At 42.8% G+C, this 23,650-nt stretch overlaps 1 protein-coding gene and 1 pseudogene across 1 annotated transcript in view; both read right to left on the bottom strand.

Annotated features, from left to right (window-relative positions):
• EPB41L4B (erythrocyte membrane protein band 4.1 like 4B) overlaps nt 1-23,650 on the bottom strand; it is a 146,380-nt gene that overhangs the window by 24,719 nt on the left and 98,011 nt on the right. The window contains exons 16-20 of the mRNA XM_068553262.1: nt 19,786-20,000; nt 17,554-17,672; nt 12,366-12,491; nt 11,469-11,536; nt 8,874-8,972 (exon numbers count right to left, since the gene is read on the bottom strand). Coding sequence (XP_068409363.1) covers nt 8,874-8,972; nt 11,469-11,536; nt 12,366-12,491; nt 17,554-17,672; nt 19,786-20,000 — 627 coding nt within the window. The remainder of the gene's footprint in view (nt 1-8,873; nt 8,973-11,468; nt 11,537-12,365; nt 12,492-17,553; nt 17,673-19,785; nt 20,001-23,650) is intronic.
• On the bottom strand, nt 891-3,628 carry LOC137770106 (DNA endonuclease RBBP8-like; annotated as a pseudogene).

Raw genomic sequence — 23,650 nt, 5'->3', positions numbered from 1 at the left:
GAGGGAGGTGGGGAGGGCTGGGACGGCTAGGATGGGGATTGGGGGCTCCCCAAACAGATGTCTACCAGATGTCCAGCTTACAGGGGTCGATATATTGACCTTCAGCCAAAGCAAGTCTGGGCTGGATTTTCTGTCACTTGCCCGGGGATTAAAAAAATGTTTTATTATGAAAAAATATGTATAACATAATATTTATCATTTTATCCATTTGTCAGTTTACAATCCAGGGGCTCAAACACATTCACAATGTAGTATAGCAAGGACTTTATCTATATGCCAAATTTTTTTATCATCCCAACAGCAACTCTGTACTCACTGAACAACAGCTCCCTTTGGCCCCCTCTCCACAGACCCTGGTAACATTTGCTCTGCTGTTGAGGCTCAGGGTGGGCCACCCCCAAATATGCCACAATGGCATATTGATTCTTTTTTATTAGGATAGAGTTGTTTTTATTTTAATAAAATTACATGGAGAAAAAACTTAATATGTTTTTTTATATAGCATTTTTTTGAAGACCCTGAAGGAAAGATTGAATTACCATCATCATCAAAAATTTATTCCTGGAAACATCTGCAGGATTTTTTTTTTTTTCATATTTTCAAAATTGCAATTAGGTATTACCAAATAAAGTAATAAACAACTTTTAATTTAGAGTGCAAAATGAAAGCACCTTATTATTTTAAAGGTGCAAAAGCAAGAGAATACGACATAAACTTATCCATTTTTAAATAGTCGTCTGTGTGATGGGTAAATGCCATTTAAAAACATTTTCAATAGAAAAATGATTTATAAATCAGTTTTCAGAAGATCAAAAAAAATCAATGTTTAATACCAACTTTCACTATAAATAAAAAGAATATTGTCATCTCTCCTGTTTTTGCTTCAACATTTATGTCTTCTGCTCTTTGCCTTTTGGAGAGAATACTGCATTGTAAGGCTGCTGTCTTTTTGGACGAGGACAAGGATCAAGACCTTCTTTAATGTAACCTCTTTCCATACAAGTCTGAGTGGAAGGAAAACCAGCTTCCCAGAAATTCTCTGGTGTGTTGGGTGGAATGTAGCGAAATCGGTGTCTTGAGCAGGAAGCCAACTTCTTTTCTCTTTCTTCTGCTGGAAAATCTGCATAACAAATTTCACATTCCTTACATGTGTGTCCAAGCAATTTTCTTCTTTCTTCTTTTTTGCGGACCACCTCAATATGAGAAAAATTTTGTAAGCTAGTCTCTCTTTCATCATCTTTAAAATATGGCTCCACAAATGCTTTCTGTTTGACTTTATCTTGTTTATCATCAGGAGAGTTTGGTTTTTTTGTAGCAGTTGACAACTCCTCTTCATCTGCTACTTGGGGGAAGCTATCCACCAAACAGGATTCATATTGTTCATGTGTAGTCCAATCAAACATATCTTCCAAGCTATCATTCATTTTTCTTTCTCCATTTGGACTTTTTTCTCCCTTCTGCTCTTGATTCTTCATTTTTAAAAGCAGAGTTTCACTAACCAATGTACTGTCTACGTCCACTGTCTCTCCTCCTGCTAATCTTGACTGACTGCCATCCTTTGTATCTACTACAGTAATACCCATTTTATACTGAGAAAGGTATGCTCCTGGATCTATACTCCACTGGATGTTTTCAAAGGATACATCTTGGTTGTTTTGTAGAGACTTTGTTTTAGCAATTCTACATGGATTTAACTGAAGAACTGATGCAAGTTCACAAGCTCCATGGACTGACCTGGTTTTTATTTTTATAGGCTCACGAGAACCAGCACCCTTCACGTCATCAAAAAGATTCTCTGTCTCCAAACTTTCACATGGACGTAGAGGGATTTTAAAGATAGAATTTTCTTCCTTTATTTGTAACAGTGTTTTATTACCCAGAGATTTACTCAAGGACTGGAGGAGGGACTCCTGTAAACTGCTGGGTTCTTCCGGGGAATCTTTGGTTAACCCACAGCTCCCACTCAAGGCCTTACGACTTGAGGAAGAGCCCTTTGGAACAGGCTTCAAAACCTCATAGAGAGTCACTTGCCTAAATCCGATTTTACAGTTCTCACTTCCTTGGCTTTTCTCTTGATGCTGAATAGCTGAAAATCGATCAGACAGATCCAGAGGTTTATCCATCACATAGTCTCCATTCATGTAAGAATGACTATCTGGTGGAAAAGGAAAAGCATTTTCTTTATCAAAGGAGGCTTGGGGGCAGCTTACTTCATCTTCACTTTCTTCCTCGATTTTCTTCCTTTTGGTTCGGCCTCCCAGTGATTTCAGGGGTACCACAGGTTTATCTTTATCAGTAACAGTATCTTTAATGTGATCAATACTATCCTGTTCACTTGTATTTTTATTTATAAGCACCTGCTTATTAGAAGATGACTGGTTAGTGATCTGCTTCACTTCAGCCCCAATGTTATGATGTGTGAAAAGGGCACCATCTTCAGATTTTGATCTAGGTTTCTCTGATCTAGAATTAGAAGTGTTGCTGAAAGGCGTTGTTTACAGATGGTTTTTTTTCCCCAGTCTCTAAAAGAGAAGGGGACAAACTTGTATTCAAACCTAAACTACTTTTCACATTAGAGGTAGCTCCAAATACAGGAGATGATACCCGAGCAGTCAATTCTTCTTGAGGAGGAGTCTTTGAATTAGAATCTGAAAATCTTAAACTATCTTCACTATTTCTTCTAGATTCCTCAAAAGGTTTTTTGTGATCTCCTTCCAGACAGTGGTAGAGCTCATCACCAACAGGGCTCATAGGACCTCGAGACTCAGACTCATCTTGAACACTAAGTCCAAGTGTTTCAGCAACAACTGTAGCTAAATTATCAGGAGGATAACTGCTTTTTCCATGTGTATTAGCCACTGGAGCTTGACTCTGATCACAAGTGTCAGCCACTAGAATTTCATGTTCATTATGTTTATGTTGCGGATGAGTTGAAGACTTTGGTAATTTTCTCAATTCATGTGCACACCCAGAGTGCTCCAGTTTAGTATGTGTTTGTTTTACGTATCGGACGTGGAGGTTCTCCTTCCTTCATAGTCGGTTAGCACCAGAAAATGAAAAGGTTGTTATTGGTGAATCTGGAATAACATCTTCCTCAGATTCAAGATCGGTTGCTTGATGTGGTTGATCATTCTCAATTTTCTGCTGCAGCTGTTCAGAAAGCTTTTTATTTTCTTCCTGTATTCTTTTCATTCATAAGCTCTGTGATAAGTTTAAGATTCTGCTGTTGAATAGTTTCAAACTCTTGTTGTTTCTTCCGCATGTGTTCTTCAGTTACTGCGCAGCAATCACATAATCCTGCTCTGAATCGATCTTCTAAAATTTTAATGGTTTCATGAAGGACTTTCTGTTACTCTCTCAGCTGTTGATTTTTGGTGAAGAATTCTTCTAGTCTCTGTGCATCTAAAATTCATTCCTTTTTCAGTTTGGTTACTTTTACTTGTAAACCTTGTACTTCTTTATCATGATACTCCTTTAGTTTTGTCCAAAGATCCTTAAAGTCATTAGATACATCTGCAGAACTGGGGCCTCCACAACTGCTTCCCGAGACGTTCATCTTACTTAATATGCTCACACTTCTACTGCCTAATGTTTTCTGACCTTTTCTGTTAAATTATTCAGGTCTGAAGTTGTCTTTGGCCAGTTCAAATACGGCTTGCAAGATTGCCTCCAGATTCTCGAAAGCCCCAGCAGGAAGGCGAGCACGCTCTGGAGCGGGGAAGAGACGGCCGTTCGCTTTTCTCCTCGTTCCCTCACTAACCTGCCAAACCGCCAGCAGCCAAGCCGCCCCCTCGGGGCAGCCCGCGCTTTCTAGGGTTGGGGGAGGGCCCGAGGGCCCAGGATTTTTTAATTAATCCAGTAAGAGATAGTTTTACTATTAAGCAAAATATGTACTATGAGATGTAATATCCTAGCTATGAAAATTTGCATTTTAAAAACAATTTAGGGTAATTTTTTCCTGTGGTATTTGGTAAGAAAAAGTAATTACTTTTGGCATTCAAATTAGAAATAAATATTTATCAATATAGTTTGTACTGGTTTCCAAGAGAATATTGAAATTTTGTTTAGGGCCTCAAGTTTTCTTCTCCTCTTCGTGATGTTAAATTATAACCTAAAACGTTGTAAAAAGTTATTCCTTAATTTCTTTTTTTTAAAAATAAATTTATTTTATTTATATGCTGCGTTGGGTCTTCGTTGCTGCGCGCAGGCTTTCTCTAGTTGCGGCGAGCGGGGGTTACTCTTTGTTGCGGTGCGCGGGCTTCTCATTGCAGTGGCTTCTCTTGTTGCGGAGCACGGGCTCTAGGCGCGCGGGCTTCAGGAGTTGTGGCACGCGGGCTCAGTAGTTGTGGCTCACGGGCTCTAGAGCGCAGGCTCAGTAGTCGTGGCGCACGGGCTTAGCTGCTCCGCGGCATGTGGGATCTTCCCGGACCAGGGCTCGAACCCGTGTCCCCTGAATTGGCAGGCAGATTCTTAACTGCTGTGCCACCAGGGAAGCCCCAGTTATTCCTTAATTTCTGACAGACTTTCTCCTTTCTGCTTGTTACGTGGTGTAAAGGTCTGTCATATTGATTATTTTGAATTAAAGTTACTTAAGAAATGGCCAACACTCTGACCCTCCTTTCTGTCTCCCTGAAAGCAGGAAATAAATCTCTCGTGTGAAAGGTGTACTCCCTGCATCTGAAGATAGAAGGACCCCTTTATCATCAGAGACAGGGGATTCGGGCCTAGAGGCCTGTATAAACAAACCCTGTTACTTCTTTAAGTTACTATCCGAAGCCCAAACTCTGTTTAGATTCTTCACTAAATGAGCACCCAAAACCTAAGTTTCTTTGTCCTGTCAATTCCTCACAACTTTATTGTTTCTTTGCCTAAAAAGTACAAAAGCTGCCTGCTTTGGGCACTTCTTAGGTTCCATTTCTACGAGACCTCCATGTGCATGAATTAAAATTTCTTTCTTTTTAACCTTTTTAGTTTATTATTCGTCCAGCCACAAGAACTCAAAAAGGGTAAAGGGGAAATTCCACACCCCTCCCCCACGATGCTTTCTGTCCGGATGAATCTGACTACTGTAGGTACCTCATATAAGTGGAATCATGCAGTAAATGTTCTTCTGTATCTGGCTTGTTTGACTGAACATAATGTTTTCAAGGTCCATCCACGTCATCGCGTAAGTCAAAATGTCATTCCTTTTTATGGCTGAGTAACATTCCATTGTATGGACAGACTGTATTTTGTTTATCCCTTCATCTGTTGATGGACAATTGGGTTGTTTCCACCTTTCAGCTATTGTGAATAGTGCTGTTATGAACACTGGTGTACAAACATTTGTTTGAGTCTCTGCTTTCAACTCTTTTGAACTGGAATTCCACCTAGGAGTAGAATTGCTGAGTTGTACGGTAGTTCTATGTTTAACTTTTTGAGGAACCACCAAACCAAGGGATGGTACTCTGAGGAGCCTCCCTTAGGAGCGTAAGCATAAGACTTGTAGGAACCTACTGTTCTGAGCGAAGGGTGTAATGACTCCCTTCGTGGCCTAACAGCAACTGTCTCTTTGGTGTGATAAACTGATTATAGAGGAGGAGTTGCACACAATTGTTTTGGGGCCAAGTAGCTCTGGTCTTCGACCCTCTCTGATCGAGTGGGATGACCCAGGATGGAAAGGACACTAGACAGGAAGTCACCATGTGGGAGAAGTCTCCCTCACGGCACCTGGGGCTTATCTCCAGGGCTTGACTTTGTGGGGAAGGCCTGACTTCCCACAAGGTACGTCAAGGCTGGAAGCTCTTCTGATCTGATCATCCCAGCACAGCGCTGCACCATCAATGCCCCACTCTTAGCATGGACAGTATTTTCTCAAATTTATAGAAATTAAGACAAGTTCCCTCTCCCCTGCTGCCAGCCAGATTGCTGCCTGCACAGGAAAGGGCTAACTCAGCAGGCCCCAGATGCTCAAACCCTGTACATTCCAAAGGAACCACTGGCCACTGACAAGCCCCTGAGAGAACCTCTGGACCCTTGGAATATCCCGCTGGATAAGTGTGTCTTTGCACACCTAAGACCTTGAGCTATGCCAGATAGCTTATGCTATCAATGTGATTTATGATGAACACCTGGTGTCTAAGGTAAATTCATGAAACATTTTAATAAGTAAAATTTTATGCAGTAGTATGAGTCTTTTCTTTGAAATGATTTCTATTTTAACAATATATACACATAGAAAAATGTCTAGAGTCATAGCCATAAATGTGAACATTGGTTATTTTTGATGGTGTGATTCTAGGGAATTAGTTACTTTTCTCTTTGGACTTTTCTGTCTTGCCTGAATGCCTTTAGATTTTTACACTATGTTTAAATACATAGTAAAGTTATACATCTGGGTAAAAATTAAGCAGCTCATCATTTTCTAAACATACCAGCTGACATCAATATAAAGATGATGCTTTTACCTGCCTTCAACTCTTTGCAGAGTTTGCTTCTCCCTTCACTCTGCACACAGCAGCCCCACCTTTCCTCCCTATGCCGTATTTCGAGAAAAGAACACAGCTTAGATTTTTGTTTATATCCTAAAAAGCAGCAGTTTGAAAACTTGTTCAGAGCACCTGAATATCATGATGTTTTGATGGAGTACCCTAAAACCCAAACAAGCACACGTAATTCTGGCCTACGAACTAGGAATACTGTAACCGCTAAAAAGGGCACACACATCCCTGCATCTCAAAACTAATGATGCAGAGTTATTTTTTAGGAGATGGGAAATCTGAGGTTTTCCAATCTGTAACCCCAACCAAGTGTTTATTAACTTTATCAATATCTATGAGTGGAAGAGATGAATAAAGAAGTGGTAACTAGTGTCAACAATACCATGACTATTTATGGGATGAAAACTTAAAACTGGGAAAATCTCATCCATCAATTTTGCTATTTACTACTCAAGGGAAAAATGCTGCCATTCTTTGATTTTCAAAGCAGAATACTTTGGGGTATCTTAAGAAATACACATGAAGTTAGAGGTTTGAAAACAGTTTCCTTAAAAGAGGCAATTTGGTGAGTTAGCTAAATTTTCTTTCCTTCCAGGTCATGTATTAGTCACTGTTTCCAACGTGATTACATATACCGAATGGGTGATGATAACATTTTGAGTTCTGAAATGTGAAAGGTTAATCCTGCCAGCTTTATCCTCAGGGAAGCAGATTTTTCATGGTTTAATTTGTCCCCCAGAGATGATTAGGACTGCTAATTATTTGAATCTTACTCGTTTTGGCGTCCCTAGTAAACACAGCTGCTATACTGTCCAGAAACTTCTATTAAGGCTAATGAGGTGGGATGTGTCTGCCCTGAAACTGCACTCCCCTTTCTTCTCCTTTTTACAATGTGCAAGTGGCAGGCCTGAGCTGGATGTTTGCGAACTGCATCTGGAGTTACACTCCTTGTCCTATACTCTGTACTCTCAGTACCTCCTAAACTTGACCTCTTCAGAGGCTTCAGGTCCATAAGAAGAAAGGAAGGGGAACTAACTCATCTTTCAGCCAGGGCTAGGCTGAAAGCTAGGGCTTTACCCACATTATCTCATGTTTACCCTCACAAAATCCTTATCCATTTTACAGACGAAGGAGAGGTTCAAAGAGTAATTTTCCCAAGAGCTTGTAACAGTAAACTAGAAGTCTTTCTAACTCCAGAGCCCCACGCTTTCCACTGCACCCAAAGATCCCCCTGCAGCTCTCTGACCAATTATACATCCAGGCACGATACCTGGGCCACAGCCAAGGTCAAGAAATTCTAACTACCATTGTGATTATGCTAATATACCACCACCCTTACTGTAGCATTTGCCTGTCTTCTTTGGATTATAATTATAATTTATTAGAGGGAAATCTGTCTTTCCCTCTAATAAACTGTGAGCCCTTGCATGGGAATTGTCAAAGTCACTTTGTTCTTCCTCCGCAGTGCCTAGAATATCCCTGTGCACATGGTAGCCAAAAAAACTTTTGTTAAGCTGAACAGAACTGGACAGGTCCTGGCGGTTCTGGGACACTTTGGAATATGGCTCCCCTTACAGGAATATGGCTCCTCCTACAGGAATATGGCTCCTCCTATAGCTCAGGGATCAGCTTTGGCTCTGTTGACAGAAAATGCTACCGTTTCACTATGGCACCATGGAGGCAGTATCCGATATGGCTTCCCCTGATCCCCTTCTGCTACTCGTGCCCCTGAAGAAGCCTGTCTCCTTGAGTGTGGGCTGGATCTAGGGACCTGCTTCAAATGAACAGAATAGGGCAAAAGTGATGGGATGTCATTTCTGAGATTAGGTTATAAAAGACTGTGATGTCACCTTCTTAGCGCTCTCTCTGGCTCTTCTTGTGTGTTTTCTCCTATGGAGAAAGCGGGAGAGGTCCACATGACTAGGAACTAAGGGCAACCGCCAGCCAATAGTCAGCAAGGAATGATGTCCTCAGTCCAGCAGCCCTCAAGGAACTGAATCCTGTCCCACACGGCATGAATGAGACTTCAGATGAGACTGCAGCCCTTGCCAACACCTTGAAGGCAGCCTTAAGAGATACTCTAACCCAGAAGACCCAGCTAAGCCATGCCTGGATTCCCAACCCACAGAAACTGTGAGGTAATAAATGTGGATTGTTTTAAGCTGCTAAATCTTGGAGTAATTTGTTACACAGCAATCAATAATGAATACATATGCCAATCATGTCATGTTTTCAGGGAGAAAGACCCAGTCCCACTATGACTTAAATTGGAAAGAGACTGTATTTTTGGGATAGCTCTTTGGGAATGGTGTGAAGGGCTAAGAAGCATTTACAACTGGACCTTTAGCATCACCTTTGTTGTTATAATTGAAAAATCTGCAGCATAGAACTCACAAGCTGTATTGTCTCGTTAACTTCCGCACTCGGGGAGGCTTGATTTCCGGCTTTTCCACAGCTGGTTGGGTAGTTTCCACACGTATAGGAATAGGACTTCTAAAGACACACCAGAAAAGCAGAACACCACCAATAAAAAGGTTTATGCTCTGGTTTTGGCTGTAGGGACTGCTTTCTCAGTTAATTTATACCTTAATAACACTGACAGTCAAGATATCCTTTTTTTTTCTCCTCTTTACTTATTACATATAATTATTTAAAAATACCACAGAAAAGCCAAAACCAAAAATATCATAGGGAAGAAAATACAGCAAGCAGGAACTGAACATAACTGGGGTACCACATAAAATTTCCCTGCCAAAAACACCCACTCCCAATTTCAGGTTTTGGTTCATAAACAGGTTTTGCCAGTAAAATGAGTAGGGAAATCTGTGGATAACCCGTTTTTACTTCCAAGTAATCTGGTAGCTATGTTATTTTAAACATAGCACGGAATATATTTTTTAAAAAGAGAGATAAATAATGATTAGAGTATTTCATGTGAAAATGTGTAATCAGAAGACCTTTAAGACTTATTCTGAAACATTTTAATTCTATGTCTAGGTGAAAATGTTAAAAATTAAGTTTCATTTTTATATTTCCTCAAGAAAATATGCCAGATAACCAATGGGCTTACTCAAAACCAGTGATTTTAAGGTAAAGATTTTACACATGTTCGTATGTGACTGATTTCACTTTAAAAACCAGAAATTACCTTCTGGGACCAACAGGCATCAAAACAAATTGAGGTTCTCAGCAAGGGACCTAGAGCAAGTCAGTTAACACTTCTGGACCTGCATCTTCCCTTCTATTCAATGCCTAACATGGTGATAGGTAGGTGGCCAGTGCCCAGGAAATGTTTGTTAAAGAAACATGTGAATGAGCAAATACGAAATTGGAGTCAACATACTTTAGGTTCATGATTTCCTCAAGTTGGGACCCCAGAGTCAACGGAACGTGGTCCCCGGAAGAACACATAGGGGAGCACATAACCTTGCTTGGGTGAAATGGTTGGTGTCTGGAAAGCTTCAAGGAGGGATTTACACTTAACCAGATGGAGGTAAGACTTCCAAGGTGGGAGACAGAGTGGAGACCCGGAACTGCTGATGGGTAAGGTCCCAGGGGAAGAGCAGGGGATTGTGACTAGAGGGGAAAGCAGGGGCCAGGGCTTGAGGCACCTCAGAATGAGCTGTTTACCCTGAAGGCAAAGGCAGTCACTGAAGGTTTTAGGCAAGAGAGTGGCGAGGTCAGACTTGCATTTTAGAAAGGCCCTTAGAGCAACAAAGGATGCTGGTGAGAGCAGGCCAGTCGGAAGCATCTTAGAAGACTGTAGTAGTGGTTATCCAGGATGAGAAATGGTGAGGCCCGGGGGTAGGCCGGGAAGAGGGTCATGAAGAGGAGCGGATGGATGTGGGTGATAATATGAAAGTCAAATTGGCAGGACTTGGTGACCAATTAGATGAGGGCATGAGGTAGCTAAAGGTCAAGGACTCCCAGGCCTCAGGTCTGGATCACAGGTATGTAACAATGCCACTAACCAAGATAGGAAAACTGGTGAAGGGACAGTAGGGTAGGGTGGGAAGAGATGAATTAAGGTTTTGAAAAGTCCAAGAGGCAGCTGGGTATGGGTCTCTGGAGGAAGACAAATTTATACCAAGAACATGGGCCAGGCATCATGAGATGACATAGAGAAATATTAGTCTTTATTTTTAGCATCAAGTATTCCCCAGGGTAGTGGTTCCTAGGTCACCTTGCGTGTTTTTGAAATTCTTAGTCCTGGCCTCCCCTACCACAACCACGCCCCCCTCCCCCCTCCCCCACCTCCCCCGCCAACAACACCCACCCTGCCTTCCACCAAAGGATCTGAAGGGTCTGGAGTAGGACCTGAGTCTTTGGTTTTAACAAGATACGGTTGCAGTGCTCCTTGGACCCATTTTAGGAAACTCTATCCTAGGGAGACCCCCACCAATGTTAGCAGGCTGCCAAGGTGTCAATGGGGCTGCCATGATCTACAGGTTGTTACTCACTTGGGCTGGGAGGGGAAGAGTGACTGCTTTCTATGAGATCAGGAAAGGAAGGTTTTCCTCTGGGTTTGGGTTGGTGGTAGCCTGGAGGCTTTAAAGAACATTTGTGGTTCTAGTACTTCAAGGAGCTCAGATAAGGAGCGTGTGAATGGACCACGGGAAGAGTGATGAATTTAGCTGGGACAGGGAGCAGAGGTCAGGTCATAAAGGTCTCCCTATGCTCTGTTAAGGAGTCCGGACTCCACCGTGACTTTAAGCAGGGGAATGACAAGGTCAGATCTACATGCCTGAGAAGCATCTCAAAAGTGATTTCTTTTTTGGTACATCAGGTAGAAATATTAAAACAGAATAAGTGGCATTTCTGAGGCATAAACGAAGTTGTTTATGACAGTCCTTTTCTCTTACTTTAGGCTCACATTCTCTCAGTTTTCTTTTTCCTCTTTATTTTATTAGCAAATGCCTTCATGAGTAATGTTTTGAGGATAATGCTGAAGGTACTATTGTTTCCCCATTCAAACAAGAAGCAACAGACCTTACATTAGCGTCCTGAAGACTGGATTTCTTATTGATATTTACAAACGTTGATTCCTCTTTTCCAACCTGTTAAAGAAAACAGGCAGGTTTGTCAAAACCGGACATCTTGGCATGCAAAAATGTTTCCAAGTCTCCTACATTCAAAGGATTACAGAAATGTGAAGGTGTATCAAAGAGGTAGATCATCAAGTACTCAGTCAATAACAAAATTTTCCGGTGTTTATTTAATTTAATAAAAAATGTTTTCTTGAGTCATTCCCCATCGCAGGGATTAACACGTAATCATTCAAATAAAATCAGTGCTTGCATTCACACTCTTATTGAGCACCTGCTATGTGCCAGCTCATGATGGAATGAGAAAAGGATGGTGTGGGAAAAGCCAAATCCACAGTTTAATCCCCCACTTCACATTTTAGATCAGGAATAATAAGCAGCTCTATGCTCACATAGCACTTACAGCTTATAAAAGAGTTTAGAATCTGTTCTTTCACATCAGTGTACCAAGCCTGGGAGGAATTATGTCATAGGATTTTGATAGAAGCCTTGTCCTCTTCCCTCTGGCGAGTCCCATAAAGAATGATGGGGAAGGAAAGGACACCCACTCAGCCAGCCAGGCCAGCTGAACGCACGCTGGAGGTCAACAGGAGGTGCAGCAGCCTGTGGTCCTCAGACCCACCACAGCGTACAGAGCTGGCCCTTTCACTTACCCAATTATAGCTATACCAGTTAATAACTCTTTATATTAAAAGCTCTGTGCACATAACAGGTGTGGTTCCTATCTCCTGGCTGCACCTTGACTGACATAGCATCTCAGTCCTAGAATGCCTCTTTCTTCTACGTGGCACAGAGGAAATCCCACAACATGAAATCAAAGGCTTGCATGCATGGCACGCACCTGGGCACTCGCTCGGGAAGCATTCTCCAGCTGGGCTTTTAAAATGTTACACTTCACGTGATCAGCCACGGGGGAAGGCAAAAGTGGGGTCTGAAGAGTCTTCTCAGAAACCTTTTTTTCTTCAGCCTGAGATGAACCAAAATACACGCAACAGATTGTAAACAAAGAACTAAGAAAACACATACATTAATCTTTCCCATCAATCATGACTGCAAATAACGCAAAGACATAAACATATAGACAAGTGTGTCACTAACTCCTTATGTTTGTACCAGTGCTTTTACTATTTGCAAAGAATTCACAAGCGCATCCTCTCATTCTCACGTGAAGCAGGGAGAGGTTGTATTAGGAAGCCCATGAGTCGGAAGACGGGGAAGGTCCAAAGAGAAGAGACTCTTCCAGTATTCATGCAGGTAAAGCCAGGACTCAAGCTCCGAGTTTCCTACACCCAGCTGCAGTGCTATTTCCCCCATAACTGCTACTTCTTACATATAAAGACCCAATTCTGTGACTTGTTGGGTTAAGAGAAAGAGTACAAAATACTAATTGGTATTTTTACAATAATCTTGCTGAAAATTGTGATTCTCAATGAGAAATTTGTATCTATGTTGCCTCATTTTAGAGCATCTCAGACTTCAATAATCTCGTACCACCTTTGCTATTTTTGCCATTTCTCATGTATTAACTAAACATGTACCTATAATTCATACAATCCAGTTAAGGTGGATTACCCTGGGACTACCTATTTTAAGTGTGTCCTAAGCAATAGTATCTTTGAAATCATAGACTTGGTGGCTATTATATTTATTATGACATAAATTACGATAATTATGTAACTATTAAAAAATACTCATCCATGTATATAACTTGAAATCATCTTTGAGGGTACACACAGCACACTCTGGGAAATAACGTCATATTGTGAAGCATGCCTACTGTGGCCATTGTATATCCCAGTGCTAATATGGTGCTCAGCACATAGCAGGTGCTTAATACATGTCTACTGAAGAAGATTATAATAATATATAGTTACTATTGGAAGATATGTGTTTAATAAGAAAGATACAAGACCATATGATTTCTAAAAGTCAATTTAGTGACATCAGGACTTAATATGGCACATTAGCCACAATGTACCAGGGCAAGAACAAAATGTTCTAAAGGCCTCCAATTCTGCAAGTTCCAAAATTAATCTAATTCACTAATTCAGAAGTCCTATTGAGCACCTTGATACACACAGTAGGGGTTTTATGAAAGCTCCAGAGGAAGCATAGGGCAATTGGCTGGTTGACATCATTGAATAAAGAAAAGAGGGTAGAGAATGCAGTTTCCCAGCAGGACCTCCAAACATATGGAGGGAACTTGGTAGAACAAGCTGAACTCAGCAATTTCACAAAACAGTAAAATAAGCAGAGACAGAAGACCTGGATTTGAATCTCAGTTCTTTCCCTTACTAGCACCATAAACAAGATGATGATGATGGTGGTGGTGGTGGTGATGGCGATGGAGGAGAAGGAGGGTAAGGGGCAGGGGGAGGGTGGGGTGGGGAGGAGGATTTCATATGCACGTCTCGTTGAATCCTCTCATTTAACCATCCCATTTGAAGGTAGATACTATCACCATCCCCATTTTATAGATGAGAAAAACAAAGCAGAGAGATGGCAAGTCACTTGCCCAAGGTCACACAGGAAGTACACAGAAGGGTCAAGAGTCACACCCAGGACTGGGTGACTCCAAAGCTAGAGCCCCTGACCACCAGCCACACTGGCTCCCCTTAACCTCTCTGAGGCTGTTTCTTTCTTCATAAGATTTTCATGACAATCACATGGGAAAAAAGGATATGAATGGCACTTTCACGTTAGATTCTTTGGTTAGAAAAAAATATATAACTACAAAGAGAGCATCAGATATGAGGACACTAACGATCCTAAGCCATCAAGCTGAGTATAAAGACAATAGACTGTTTTGAATGGAGTCAGGATCCTAAGAGACTTAGCATTCTCTAAAACACAACAAAACAAGTAACTTATTTATTATTTACAGTATAGTTTTAGGATAATTTATCTTGTATATGTAACTCCTGTTACATTAAGATAATTGTTGAAAAGATATATAAAAGAAAATACTAGCATGGGTGTTTTCACTGGTGTATGATGAGTTAATTTTTTAATTAGATCTAATTTTTTGGAATGATATGCCGGAATACAAGAATTGAACTGGTTCTAAAGCCCGTTTGAGATTTTTGACAATTGCTTAAGGGGATATAGTTATACTGACAGTAATGACCGAAGACCTACTTTAAAAAAAAAAATTGAATGCTGCTAAAATAAGAGTGAGAATTTAGCATTGATTTTCCCCTTGAATTTATTAATTCTAAACTGCTTTTTGGATATAAAATTCAAGCTGGCTTGTTCTGAAAAGAAGGAGCTACCTTTCAGCTCTATGACTTGACTCAGGTGAAGACCAATATAAATTTTGGAAAATTTGAGTGTTATTACAAGAATATGTTTGCATAAAAGGCATCTCTATAAGGGATAAACATGTGGATTACAACAAGACCATAATTACAGCCTGGAGGATGGCACCAAGGATGCTGTGCTTTCTCTCTTTTGCATGGCCATATTTTGTATTTTACATTCAATTTGAATTGTGGAAAGAGGCTTTATCATTCAATATGGAAATACAGATTTCAAAACATACAAATGAATGATAACTGGGCTTTGATATTACTATAATTGGAAATAGTCCTTCTGTTTGAGGATGTCATTTGGGGATAAAGAAATGATCAGATGCAGTTTTCAATTGTTGATACAAATTGTTTACACATTTGAAATCTGATGAGATTTAAATTCCTGTGATAATTTTGGGTACACTTTGGAATTGGGCAACCAAAATGTCTTCTCACCATTAACATATCCAAACCTTAGCAGAACCAGAGGATTCTTCAGACCACAAAAAACCTTAAAAGCCATCAAAACCATTGGTTCCCAATTGTGGTATCATGATAAGTTGTGAGGATTGTTTTATTAATGATAAAGAATCATAGTATGAAGTAATATACCTTGCTTATGCATTAGGACAAAGTCAAGGTTATCTGACATCACTCCAGCCTACTTGCTCACTGATGCATTTCTTCGAGTGGAGGAGAAAAGAGGGGTATTGATGCTTGAGCGCCAGGGAAATGCTCAATAACTCACAGCTGTCTCAGCTACATCTTAACCCAGAGCAAGCCATTATTGTTGATGTCCCACCAATATTCGTGCCACTACGAATTACCTAGAGCTTGTGAGTTCTCTGCTACCATATGCTATACTTCCCTGCAAAATATTTTTGGATTTTGCCAAACTCCAGGTAAGTCCCTGTTAAAACAATTTACTGTGTGGACTGTAGAAGAAAAGTTGACAGTCAAGAGACTAAGAGAGAGAAGACAAATCCAGGGGCACACAATCCATCAGGCTGACTCCCAACACCTAGCAGAGGCCTGCTCAATAAAGATTTGTTGACTGAAAGAATATAAGTGCCATCCTGCAGGAGGAATTTTTTTCCAGCTGGCTATCAGGGAGGGTAGTATCAAAGAAAAAGTGGGTGAAAAGGGTCTTGAAGTTGGGGCCCTTTAGTGATCAGAGGGACTTTAGGTTGCCCTGCTGGGGTGTGGGATTGCAAGGGAGTGGAGGGTCTTCTGAGAAATGCTGGAAGTGTAGTGCAGGCTAGAGGGATGTCTGAGGTAGAGGAACAGCCCCGATAGGAGGTATAACCTTCCCATGTTCACCAGTGCAGGTAAGGAAGGGGAGCTTTCCAGGCCAGATCTTCCAAATTCCTCCTATTCCCTCTTATAAAGGGGCAAAGCTAAGCATTAGAGTGGAAAAAAATGACCCATGAGTAAAGAATACTATTCCTATGGGGATTTTAAAAATCAAAATATGTGTGCAACAGTGGATCTCGACCAGGGGCAATTTTGCCCTTCAGGGGACATTTGGCAATGTCTGGAGACAATTTTAGTTGTCACACCTGGATGGGGGTTCTACTAGCATCGAGTGGGGAGAGGCCAGGGGTGCTGTAAAATATCCTACAATGCACAGGTAAGCCCCCCACACAACATTATCAGGCCAATATGTCACTAGGGCCTATGCTGAGAAATCCTGGTGTAGAAAATGAAGAAGCATGTTGGAGTGCAAAGGGCACTGGACCAGGAGTCGGGAGCCAAAGGCTTCACCACTGCTCTGTGACCTTGGGAAAGCCATTGCCTTTCCTCTGGTCTCAGATGTTGAAAAGGCTGAACTAAATGACAGATTGAATTCAGCCCCAGCTTTCTACAGTTCTAAGATAAAACTTGGCTTTTATAAGGCTACCCATTTGGATATAAGAACAGGTCTAGCCAAAAGAGAGCTTGGCTTCTGCCCTGTCCCTTCCTCCGCCCACCCTCCCTACTTTCATCCCTCCCTTCCTTCCATTAGCAAACAGTTACTGAACATCTACAATGTGCCAGCTACTGTCTGAGTGAGATAGAGGCTGCTATGGACTGAACTGTGTTCTCTCCAAATTTATATGTTGAAACCCTAACCACCATTGTGATGGTATTTGGCATGGGGCTTTTGAGAAGTAATTAGATTTAGATGAAGTCATGAGGGTGGGGCCCTCATGATGGGATTAGTGGCTTTCTATGAAGAGGAAGAGAGAAAGATCCCTCTCTTCTGGCAAGTGAAAACACAGTGAGAAGGCGACCAGCTCCAAGACAGGAGGAGAGCTCTCACCAGGGAACCAAGTCATCCGGCACCTTGATCTTGGACTTCCCAGCCTCCAGATCAGTGAGAAATAAATATCTGTTGTTTCAACCACCTGGTCTATGGTAATTTGCTATAGTAGCCAATGCAGACTAATACAGAGGGTAAAAACGGAAAGAGGTAAATGTGGATGCTTCCCTCATGGAACTTTCAGTTAGAAGGATGGAGAGACCACTAACAGATCCAGCCTGTTGGGCCTCAGCACTGGGGGCAGCCCCTAGTGCTGTAATCCACCTAAAAAGAATATAAGTGAATTTCTCCTCCTAAGAGACATGCTGAGCAGAAAAAGATGGAGTAGAAATCCCTCCAAGACAAAGGCACATAGCTTAGGAGGCAGGCAGGGTAATAATGAGAGGTTTGAGTGAACCCCAGGTCCATGCTCATTGCCCAGCTCCAGTCCTCGGCACCTTATTTATGTTGATGTGCAGAGCAGGCCAGGGTCCAGCAGCCTTCACAGTTTCCAGTTCCAGCTTCTTTAGATGGGCAGCGGCTTCGCTGAACAGGGCAGGTGCTCCTGGACTCAGTTCTGCAAGTGAATAAGGAAAGGTTGAAAGGGCAGAGAGATATAGGTGATAAAAGATGCTTGCCAGAGCCCTACTCCCAGTGCCTTTCTGCCTGGCTTCTCCTCTGGCAGCTTGAATCTCTCGGGAATGAACTAGCAGATGGGATGTGAGAACATTTAAGGTCGAGGTGTCAAGGCCTAATTCTCCCAAATATGAGCAGTGGCCCTGGGCAGGTTACTTTACCTCTCTGAGCCTCTTAGCCATTTTCAAATGAAAATAAAATTACTTACCTTGCAGGGTTGCTGTGAACATTAAGTGAGGTAATTCACGTGCCAATGCTTTATTAATGGAAAAGCACTATGCAAATGGGAAAGATTAGCGTTCAGGCTAACAGACAGATGAATGTGCCCTAAAAAACCATGTTATGCTTCTAAAATCAAATTCACTGATTTTGATTTCTGAAAGTTGGATTAGTTCACCACCACTCCTCCCACTAGCTTGTTTTTATCCATTAATACATTAAATATTCATTAAATATTCAATATTCATTACATATTAAAGTTTGTGCCAAGTACTGATAGCAATTGGGATCTGGGAAGCTAGAATAAAGAGATGAATGAGATACAATTCTAGTTCAGTGGGGGAGACAGATGCCTGTGCAGATATCCCCAATAAAAGCGACCAAAGATTTATTTAATTATATAGAGTAAGAGGGAAGGCACTCCAAAGCCAGGAATTGGGGAGGAGTGTAAGAGAAAGTTTCACTGACAACCTTTGAGCTGGTTCCTGAAGGATGTATAGGAGTTCATTAGGGTGGAGAAAAGCATTCCAGGCAGAGGGAACAGCAGGTGCAAATGACAGAGCTGGGACGTGGCATAGTGTTTAATGAGAGGAGAGGAGTTCCACATAGCTAGAGTGTAGTGAGAAGTGTGGGGGAAGGCTGGAGACCTTGGCAGGGGCCAGGCTGTGAAGGTCTGTGTGTGGCCATGCTCAGAAGTGTTGGCTTTATCCCAGGACAGTGAAGTACCATGGAAAGGGCTTAAGGCATTTGGTCAGAGCTATTTGGTGAGTGCTCTCGCTTTAGCAGCTACAATTTGGAGACTCCACTGGAGGAGGTGCCCCGTAGAGGCCTGTTATAGTTGTCCAGATACAAAAGGATGAGGCCTGGCCCAGGGCAAGGGCAGTGTGGATAATGATGAGGGACTGATTTTTCAACACCAAGTGGATGATGAGTTCCCATTTCTAGCTCCGCCAACACAGAATTGCTACCTGTGATCTACAGGTAAAGGCTCAATGGCTCATCCTTTTCACCAGCCCACAAACTCATGAAATATCAGACGTGGAAGACTCCTTGGCCATCTTCTCAATACCCTCTACCACATTCCATAGACGAGAAAACCAAGGATCCAAGTGGGGACTTGGCTCAACAGTGAGAACTAGAATTGAAGCCTCTTGACTCTTGCCTCTACCTTGACACTTTTTCAAACCATATGTGAGAAAGAACAAGTTCTTCCCCCACCTCCTATCACAGACCAATTCTTTGGTAAAATAAAATTAAAATGATTTTCTAGAAAAAGAAAAGAACAGTCATATAAAATCCAAGCCCACATTTTAAATTAGTTTTAACAGACATAAAATCACTCTGTCAAGTTGCTAGAAACGTTTCTAATTTGCTTACTCTCCATTTCCGTAATTTCTCTCGCTGGGACCTTTAACAGTGTGCACTAGATCTACTTGACACCTTGCTCTCAGAAAAGTGGGATGTCAGAAATGGGACAGAATGGGCTTTCTTGTGGTTGGGAATGAGAGATTCCAGCCACCTCACTCCCGTGTGTCTCTGTTCCATTGCTTGAGCCAGTGCTGGATATGGCAGAAGCAGAGAACCAGCACGGAATGAGGTGGAGAGACATTTGTTCTCTTGTAACGAAATCACAGTTTGCTGGTAAACCATAATTTCTAAGTGGCCCCTGCCTAATGCACAAGGCTCTTGTCAGCTCCCGCCCAGACCTGGTAACCCAGCACAGACATCACCACTGTTCCGAGCTGCGCTGCAAGGGGCTATCTTGAGCATCTAGGAAAGCTGCACGTGCCCTGCAGCAATCACTCCCCCACCCTGCCCCCTACACCCCTACTCACTTGTAAGCGATTTACTGCTGGAGTTTGGGGACCTCAAAGGCCCCTCCTTGTTCTCCAGGGTCAGCGAGAGGCCATAGTTAGCGTGGTGCTGGTGCTGGTGGTGGTGATGGTGGTGCCTTCCCGAAGCTTTGGTGGCAAACGGTGTGCCCCCATTCTCCTCGAGGCCAAAAGGCAGCCGGTCCGAGCTGCTGAGCCCTGGGGAAGGGAGCGGGTAGCTGCAGAGGGTGTAAAAGTCAGGATTTAGAAAAGCAGAGAGTCTTGATATTCCTGTCCATACTTTAAAAGATGTTCTCCAAGCGTTGAAAACCAGGAGAAACAGGTTCAACAAACAGATCCACAGGGTTATTGTAGAACAGGACACAAAGGCAACACTGCACTCAAAGGAAAAGCAGAAAGTGGAAATTTGTATATATCAGAGATGTTAACCCTTAAAAAATTCTTAAGTTTGAAATGAAATAATTTCTATTTTAAAAAAGACATCATGAGACTTTCCTGGTGGCGCAGTGGTGGAGAATCCGCCTGCCAATGCAGGGGACACGGGTTCGAGCCCTGGTCAAGAAAGATCCCACATGCCGCGGAGCAACTAAGCCCGTGCGCCACAACGACTGAGCCTGCACTCTAGAGGCTGCGAGCCACAGCTACTGAGCCCACGTGCCACAACTGCTGAAGCCCGTGCGCCTAGAGCCCGTGCTCCGCAACAAGAGAAGCCACTGCAACGAGAAGCCCACGCACCGCAACGAAGAGTAGCCCCCGCTCGCCACAACCAGAGAAAGCTCCCGTGCAGCAATGAAGACCCAACGCAGCCAAAAAAAAAAAAAAGACATCGTCTAAATGGGAGGAGGAAATCAAAGGCAATCATCAAATTAAAAAATAATTTGTTAAACATCTGATGACAAGATCATGATAGAAACTAGAAGTCTTGGAGTCACTTTCGCCTCCTCTCCATCACCCCCACTAGGCAGAAAGCACCTATTAATGGTACTGCTACGACATCTTCTAATTCCAACTGCTCCTCCTGTTATTATTGCCCTAAGGCTCTTGAAACAGATTCCAAAGCTCTCCCAGCCTCTACTCCTCCTTCAGCCCAACCTCCACAGAGCAGTAGCCAGAGACCTGTTCTGATTACATTCTAGAGTGTGGCACTCCTCACTCCAGGAGCTGGAATACCTCTCTGTTACTAGTGATTCCTAACCATTTTAAGATAGAGAACCCTTTGGAAATCTAGAAAACTATGGAACTTCTCTGCAGAAAAAGGCACCAAGACGCAACATTTCACACTCAATTTCGGCCCTCTATAGTCCCTCCATGGAAAAAATCCAAATTCCTTTATGTATCACTCACGGCCCCCCTGTGATCTTGTCCCATTCTCTTTTCAGCTCATCTCCTGCTATATTCTTCTCTACACCCTAGTCCTTCCCATCCTTGTGCCTTTCACCTCTTTCTGTCCCCTGGAGTCCTTCCTCATCCCTAAACCCAGCTAAAACACCCCTTCCTCCAGGAAGACTTCCAGCCTTTGAGACCCAGATCAAAGATCTCCTCCTCACACCCCTAAGCAGACCTAACCCCTCTTTCTGCTCATTCCCGTAGACCAGATTTCTACTGCCCACTCCTTCACTCTGTCTTCAAGGAGCTCAGACCTCAGGGTAGGAAATTCTGTCATTCAATCAGTTACAATCACCCTAGAACAAGCCGCTAAGTGAGCATAGAGGTAAAGGCAACCAGTTTTTCTGGGGCTGGTGAAGGTGCTGGGAAAGGAATCATAAGGGGGGGGGGATCAATTGGGAGAGACAGTCAAATTTTGGTGGACATTCTTGAAGCAGAATCCTTCTTCTTACAGGAAACCACATTTCTTGTGTTTGTATGAGGTTGATATTTCCCCTCAGGGTGGGCCAATCAGACTCTTCCCTCCTTCCAGGTAGAGTGACTTATTCTGGGATATGATCCAATCAGGGACAGAGTTTCCTGTAGGTTTAACATGTGGAAACGGAGAGAAAGTGTCTCTCTTCCTTTTTAAGAGTCAAACACGGCCTTATTGTGATTTGTGGGTCCTAAGCACTTTGGCCTTCACCTCTTCTCCATAAAAAATTTAAAATTATATTTTATGACTGCATTTGTATAAAAATGAATATATTATTGGATACTAAACCATTTTCCTCAACTAAAAGTTCAGTTTTTTTCTTCTGACTTAAAAGAAATGAAACCATTTTTGTGGGCCCAAAGTATTGTGAGCCCAAGGCACTGCATCTACTGTGACACACGGATAAGTCAGATCTGGCTATGAGGATGATATAAGTTGAGGCTACTTTATGACCATATTCCCTGGACACAAAGGAGTATCTGTGGGAAGTGGCCAAGGCACAAAGGGAGACAAGACAAGCAGAGGGGAAAGCTAGATGGAAAGAAAGAAAAAACCCCAATGTTATCATTTGAACCCCTGGTTCCAGCCCTGCCTGAGGCTGGTTCTACCACTGACCTTTTTAATTACAAGGTCCAATAAATTCTATTTATTTACTTTTGTTTGATGTGGTTGGGTTTCTCTCATTTATAACTCACATGCTCTAAAGCAGTGAAGGTGTGTTACCCTGTTACTGTTTTTTGTTTATTTGTTTTGTGGAATGTCTTTCAAGTGAAAAGGTAGAAATGGCTATTACAGGCCTAAGGAATAGTCTGAGCAAAGGAATGATGGTTGAAAGAGCAGGATGGCTGGAGCGGAAGTGAGGAGTGGAAAGGGTTTAAGCAAAGGCGAGACATGATTGGAGTTCCATTTTAGCAAGTTCGTGTTGAGGGCTGCGTGGAGGACAGACACCCCAGTCTCTTCATTAGGAGACTGTGACGGGGTGGGGCTAGACAAACTCAGTGGATGGAAGAGCAGTCCTCTGAGCTGTTTCTGAAGCAGGGCAGGCAGGGCTTGCAGGCCTGGCGTGTGGGCGCTGGGGGAAGGAGGTACAGAGGAGGCCTCTGCTGCAGATGCAGGATGCTTTCCGGAAGAAACAGCACCATTGTCCCCACGTTGCCCCGTGAGCTGGGTCTTTGGTCCACCCTGGCTGCCTTCTGGAGACTTGGCTCAGGACAGTCTCACATTGTGTGTGTGTGTGTGTGTGTGTGTGTGTGTGTGTGTGTGTGGAAGAAGGCGTGACTTTGGCTTCTGGGTTCAGAGTCCAGCTTCACCTCTCCACCTTGAAACATAACCAAGGGTATCCACCCACCTCGTGGAGGCAGTAATGGTGGCAGCAAAACGTGCACCAAGTTGTCATGGAGACGCCTGGCTTCTTGTCTTAGTTCTGCCCAACTTTGTGCAGGAACCTCGGGCAGCTGCTCTGGGCCTCAGTTTCCTCCTCTGTGACGTGACAGGGTCAGGTGATTTCTGGTGCATTTCCAGGTCTGAGAATCAGCCTTTCCCCCACCTATTTATCCAGTACTTGCTCTATCCCAGGCACTGGGCTACCTATTTTACATTAAATATCCCATTGTATACACGTAGAGACTTTGATTAGCACATAACTGGTGCTCCACAAATATCTGATGAAAGGAAGGAAGGGAAGGCGGGAGGGAGAAAAGGTAAGAAGCAGGGAGAGAGGGAGGAAGGAAAAATGGCGGCTGTGGAGCCGGGATGTGACGACAAAGGTGTGAACTGCAAATCCCGTGGGCATTATTTTCCTGTGTCTCAAATATGTTGAAAATAATATCTGTCCTAACGAGGCACAGAGACTGGGAGCTCAGAACAGAGAAAATTCCCTACAGCCTGGGACGCTTTACACCTCAAGCCTCACCTTCCACCCCGTCCTCCTTCCACACTGCTGCCAACCTATTAAAGGTCTGAATGGGGACTATAATGGTCTAGGCAGTAGAGACAAACCAGAGAAAC

The sequence above is a fragment of the Eschrichtius robustus genome, chromosome 10 (assembly GCF_028021215.1).
Source record: "Eschrichtius robustus isolate mEscRob2 chromosome 10, mEscRob2.pri, whole genome shotgun sequence".
In the NCBI taxonomy this organism is placed as follows: domain Eukaryota; kingdom Metazoa; phylum Chordata; class Mammalia; order Artiodactyla; family Eschrichtiidae; genus Eschrichtius; species Eschrichtius robustus.
This window is presented reverse-complemented; position numbering and strand designations above follow the sequence as displayed.